General features: G+C 34.3%; 1 protein-coding gene across 2 annotated transcripts in view; it reads left to right on the forward strand.

Moving 5' to 3' along the window:
• The window catches only part of EPHA4 (EPH receptor A4), a 192,427-nt gene that overhangs the window by 175,999 nt on the left and 9,983 nt on the right, over positions 1-6,445 (forward strand). For both annotated transcript variants that reach the window (XM_006170111.2, XM_006170112.2), the window contains exons 13-14: positions 124-333; positions 2,371-2,520. In XM_006170111.2, coding sequence (XP_006170173.1) covers positions 124-333; positions 2,371-2,520 — 360 coding nt within the window. The remainder of the gene's footprint in view (positions 1-123; positions 334-2,370; positions 2,521-6,445) is intronic.

Genomic DNA, 6,445 nt, shown 5'->3' on the forward strand with positions numbered 1-6,445 from the left:
GCCGAGAAAAAGAAAAAGAAAAAAAAAAAAAAAAAAAAAAAAAAAAAAGAGGGAATAAATGGTTGGTGATAATTCATGTGGCCTACTGCTAATGGGATTGTTCCTTACTTCTTTCCTATGTAGAAGAATGATGGCAGATTTACAGTCATTCAGCTGGTGGGCATGCTTCGTGGCATTGGGTCTGGGATGAAGTATTTATCTGATATGAGCTATGTGCATCGGGATCTGGCTGCACGAAATATCCTGGTCAACAGCAACTTGGTCTGCAAAGTCTCTGATTTCGGCATGTCCCGGGTGCTTGAGGATGATCCAGAGGCAGCTTATACTACCAGGGTAAGGAAGATCTGTGGCCTCTGGGCTTGCACTCAGTTAAAACTGCTCTTCTCTTCCTACCTGGATGCTGAAGAGCTTTGTGATTTTTTTAAACAGTTTTCTTAGTTTTCAGAACCTCTCCGTATCTCTGTATCCACTTTTAAGCAGTTGCTCACAAAAGAGGGATTTTGAAGCAGACTCAAGATGAGTGACCATTTTACAAAGCTACAAACTAAAAACAAAACACTTCTCCCAATTTTTGAGGCAAAGTGCTAATGAAAAATGAGAGAGTGTCTTAAATAAACTAAATGAGAAGCAAGTATGAGGGTAATTTACACACTAGGTTATTAGTTACTGAGAAAATCAAGAAGTAGCTTCATTTATCCTGGCTATTTTTTTTCTTTTCTTTTAAACTTTTTTTTCCTTACTTTTCCTTCCTTCCTGTTTGCTTGAAATTTTATTTTGTCTTTTCTAGTCTTTAAAATTGAAATCCTATTCTAAACAAGACAAAGCAATGTTTTTAGTTGGTTAGCTACCAAATCTGAGAATGTGTATATGGGATTTAAAAAACATTTACACTGTGCAAGGTTTCCCTGTATGTAATGGCCTTCATTTTACTACTGGTGGATAAGCATGGATTAGGGCACAGTTAAGAGTTCCCAGTATACAGTTAATGGCTATGGTATCTTAACTTGACAATCTGAATATAAAATACTAATGAAATAAACACAGAATCATAAAACAGTTATTGGCCATTAAGGCTGATGCTGTTAAAATCAACATGAAGCAGTTACCAGCCGTTTCCCCCAGTTAACAATCATCATTTTGCATCTGCAATCCAAAGCACTGAGTTTTTGGTTTTCGTTGGTTGGTTGGTTGGGTTTGGGAGAAGGACTGTTTCTTTGGCTCTTGAATTTCAAGTCCATTCATTTAGAATAGAACACATGCTTGTGAATGCTGTAGATCTCTCTCATTTTTATCCCACTAGTTAAAGAATGAAAAATTTTATAAAGGCTTCTAGAATGATTCACTTACACAGATTGAACCTTAGCCAAATATTGAAGGGAGGCAGAAGGCAGTGTAAGTGTCCTTCTTCATGTAACAAGTGTGACTGGAATACTTTGCTTTTTCAAAGTACACTGCAGTGTAGCAAACCAATTTTCAATATAATATATTGTCTGGTTTAGTAGCTCTATCTAACACCATAAAGCAAACTTTTATATGATGGCAGCTTGAACAGCTAAAAGGTCTGAATTCAAGTTGAATTAATTTCCCCAGGTGAAACCCTAGAGTATTTGAAACACCTTGCATATAAGCATAAACAAAGAAGAGACATTTGAGAGAAAAAAAAAATTGTAACAATTTATTCTTTTCCTGGATTAACATTCAGATACTTTAACATTGTTTACAAGCGTTTTTCTTAAAAATTTAGATAACTACAATTTTGTTCTTATTCCATTAATGTCGATAATTGCTTTAGTATCTGGTATTATTTGACTTCCTCTAAGGGCTTATTTAGCATAATCTAGCCATGTTGGGCAGGTTTGTAATGCAATATTAAAGAAAGTAGACAGTATGAAGGAGAGAAATTTTCATATTTAATTCTTCATATTTTCAATTTAAATTTCATATTTTCTTTATGACTCCTGAAGCAGTATTAAGCATTGCCTTTGTGATGGTGGGCAAGGGAACCAACATGAAGTCAAAACATATGTCAGCTGTGGCTATCCACTGATAGTCCAAGGATAGCATATATATATTGTAGAATCTAAGATTGCCTAACTTGTGCATGATCACCATAAGCAGAGCTCAGATAATAGGTAGACTTTTAAAAAATAATTAGATCACTTGTTCACTTCCCTGTGTCTCAAGAAAACATGAGGAGAACTGTCTCAACCTCGAAGACTTCAGTTAAAATAATCAAATATCTCAATATTAATTTGAGAACTATCTCAGGAATGCTGTTGTCCTACTTGGCAAGCAGAAACTACATTCGGAAACTAAAATGGCACATCAGTCATACACTTAGGGAATAACTTATGACTCAAATATTCACAGGGTGGCAAGATTCCTATCCGGTGGACAGCGCCAGAAGCAATTGCATATCGTAAATTCACATCAGCCAGTGATGTATGGAGCTATGGAATCGTTATGTGGGAAGTGATGTCCTATGGAGAGAGACCCTATTGGGATATGTCCAATCAAGATGTAAGTCTCACTGTTCTGAACTCTATGTCTTTACACTGCTATTCAGGAAGTCTGGTGTTACTCTATGGTAGAATGAATACTGGGTATGAAATGATCAATTAATGCAAGGTCTTTAATTCAAATATATCTAAGAATCCATTTCAACATTATGACCAACAATGACCATTGATTTCAAGAACCAAGATGAGATAGCTTACATGTTATAATATGGTAGATAGGTGAAGAGGTATACCGATACATAGATTGACAAGTAAACAATATTGGAGAGTATGTTTGCTTGGAGAACTTTTGAACCACACTGAAATAAAATTAAACTTTGAACTTGAAGAAAATGCAAAGGTTATGAAAGAACAAATTTTACATGTGATAAAATTGACATGAAAGTTTTAGTGAAAGAAAACGGGTGAATATTTTAGAGCTGACATAGTTGTAATTAGAGCTTGCCCCTTGAGGACTCTAAAATAAAGCTTCACTAAATGACCCTTTGTAAATTATGCACATCCCTTTAAATCTACCATCTGGACTACTTCGTAAAGGAGTACCCATGATGCCTGCAATTTCAGGAAAGCATTCAATAATGACACTAATAAGATTCCAGAGTAATAGAATTTAATTACAAACATCTTCAGTGAGAACAGAAAAGCAAAACAAAAGCCCTAGATCAGGGGGTCTTCCTAGAACATGTTTTAGCTAATTCTAGAAAATGTTATCTGGAAGGACTGGAAATCCAAATCAAAATAATATGGCCATCTATGTGTTTTGCTCTTTTCTAATTTTTTTCATGTTCAAAATAGAACATTATCAAAGAGTGTGGATAAATGCATAGTATTTAGTTTACCATTTAAAATTCCATTTAAAAAAATTCATCTTTTCACAAACTTTCTTTGACATGGAACATTACTTATCTGCCTTGTTCCCCTGAAACAACAGTAAGTTGTAAAGTCTTCACAATTAAATAAAGAAACAGAGGAATGCACTTAAGAAATAGAACACAGGTCGCCTTATCAATAAAAGAATGTTCAGCACAATAAGAGAAGCTAGGGGGCTCCTTGTACAGTTAGGTTAAAAGAATTTTCTACTGTGACAACTCAGATTAATAAGGACAGTGTTATTTTGAATTATCTGTAAATTAAAGAAAGATGTATAGCACATGGGAAGAAAGACAGCAGTGAGCATAAGTGATAGATAATTACATGTAGGAAAAAGACTGTAGAAGTGAATAGTATAAAACCTATTGTTTGATGTGATTATGCTATGCAGATAGCTTCCAGTATCTTATTGTAGCAACCTTTGGATTCAGGTTAGACTCTCAGAGAGACAAAGACAGACAACCTCAATGAGAAAGTAATGCATGCGTTTACTTATTTAATTATTTGACACGTAAGCTTTTCTTTATTTCATTTGAAAGTCATGGCCAAATATTTGTAAGAACGGAGTATGGAAATATGTCAGTTTTCCTGCCCTAAATATAATCAGAACTCCAATTTGGATAGTCATCATACTATACAAAAACAATATTATTGCTTTAAACTTTCAGTTGTCTGGCTTTATCCATGAAAAAGCATCTGAAGCCATTTCTGACCCTCAAATAATATTGATATATCATTTGTCTGTGTTGGAGTCTGTGTAGAAGAGGAATCAATAGAAATGGAACCAGGGAATTATTTTCATGAGTAGAATTCATTTAGAATATGGTAAATGGAGTGAAAGTAATTACTGAAAATATGTCAAACTTAGCAAGTTATTTCTTTTAACCTTCTGTCCCCCAAATATTCAGCAGTAAACTGAGAAAACATGCTTTATTAACTCATAAGCCATCTTCCAAAGTGGCAGTGGATAGGAAGCTTATGAAAACGTATTAAATCAATCTGAGGAGTTATAGTACACTGTGTTACCTGGCGTCAGCCCAGTTTTGATTGCATTCTCATCAGTCCAACATAATACACTTTCATCCAAATAAGAGTCAATACCATGCACCTAAAAAATAAAAGAAAGCCAGGGGATCCAATGGACCTAATGTAATTGTCAGAAATAAATAAAATAATGTTCAGTAAGATAACTTAGAGAAGTCTACCTTAGAGGAAGAAGTAGACAATACTGATACAAGAAGACACTGGCAAAATACATAGAAGAGAGAGGGTTAGAGTGTTTAATAAATCACAAGATAGCTAAATTAAAAACAGACACTAGTCATAATGTTATGTGGTTTCTGGACCCAGCTCCCAGATGCACTGCCTCTCTTCTGTGGAAGGCAGATTTCTGAGCAGTCAGTGAACCACTACGGAGGAATCTGGTGTGGCCCTTGAGATGGCTCCAGGCATTGATTGTTTCTCTTGCAGCTGTCATTGTGGTAGACATAAAAAAAAAAAAGAAAAAAAAAGAAAAAAAAAGAAAAAAAAAGAAAAAAAAAGAAAAAAAAAGAAAAAAAAAGAAAAAAAAAGAAAAAAAAAGAAAAAAAAAGAAAAAAAAAGAAAAAAAAAGAAAAAAAAAGAAAAAAAAAGAAAAAAAAAGAAAAAAAAAGAAAAAAAAAGAAAAAAAAAGAAAAAAAAAGAAAAAAAAAGAAAAAAAAAGAAAAAAAAAGAAAAAAAAAGAAAAAAAAAGAAAAAAAAAGAAAAAAAAAGAAAAAAAAAGAAAAAAAAAGAAAAAAAAAGAAAAAAAAAGAAAAAAAAAGAAAAAAAAAGAAAAAAAAAGAAAAAAAAAGAAAAAAAAAGAAAAAAAAAGAAAAAAAAAGAAAAAAAAAGAAAAAAAAAGAAAAAAAAAGAAAAAAAAAGAAAAAAAAAGAAAAAAAAAGAAAAAAAAAAGAAAAAAAAAGAAAACCAGACTGATTTAAAACAAGTATAACTTTCTCCCAAACAAATAAATGTGCCTCTGGAATCTCAGAGGCTATCTGTGAACAATGTTTATGTGTAGCCAAGAAACATGAAGTATCAATCCTTTCTCTCTTTGAACTTGGCATAGCATACCATTACTACATTACTGGGATTCACACCCTGAAGGAGAAGAAGTTTAAAGGAAAGCCAGTAAGAAAATGGTATCATGCTTAGGAAGACAGACTGGAAAAAGTAGAGTTAGCAGAGAGACTGCTGAATGATTTGTTTATGTCTTGTTAGGCAAGGAGACTGGTCTGAATTGTCTTTGTGCAATGAGACAATTACCATTTACCATTGTAACTTCCTTAGATATGTAATGGTCTGCTTTAAAATGTCTGTGTCCTAAAAAAACTGTGGTTTGTTCTTATTTTTGGCTAACACTTTTTTTTTCCTTCAAATCTTCTTACTAACACCTTCAACAGGGTCAATTGGAAGTCAACTAAAAACTAGAAAGAGATAAAGAATTGATGTCTGATGATTCAGTCTTCCAAAGGAAAAATGGCTGGGCATCTGAAAGTGGGCACTGGTGTGAACCCACAAGCTATCTGAGAAAGAGGACATAGGCTAAAATGATGCAGAGGGAATTTCATTTTGAAAGCAAACTCTTACTTGCATGCTAACAGAGCTCTTTAGGTGTGCCAGTACTTCATAGCCAAATAGAAAGGGCAAGGGGCAAGGGTGTGTGATCTCTTAGGGCAATAGTCAAAGCTCTGTGCCATGTTGCTGATCTAATTGGATTCCACTGCTTTGGAACATTGATGCATTTTCACTGTAGAACTTCAGTTTGGCTCTTGCTTGCCATTTGAGAACACCTCATAAGAACAGCTGGCATCCCTCTCCTGTTGCTGGTAATCAGGTCCAGCTTTGGCGTCTGTGAAGGAGTTGGAGCTAGTCCCATGCTCAAGCTTGCAGGCAGCTTAATGTATAAGAAACATGCCAATCAGGAAGGTGGACCTCTAACAAACAGCTTGCCTGGCAGCTTTGCATACCATCTTGTTGTCTTCCATAGGTGATTAAAGCCATTGAGGAAGGCTATCGGCTAACCCCCCCCCTGG

The sequence above is a fragment of the Tupaia chinensis genome, unplaced genomic scaffold (assembly GCF_000334495.1).
Source record: "Tupaia chinensis unplaced genomic scaffold, TupChi_1.0 Scaffold148019_1, whole genome shotgun sequence".
Classification (NCBI taxonomy): Eukaryota; Metazoa; Chordata; class Mammalia; order Scandentia; family Tupaiidae; genus Tupaia; species Tupaia belangeri.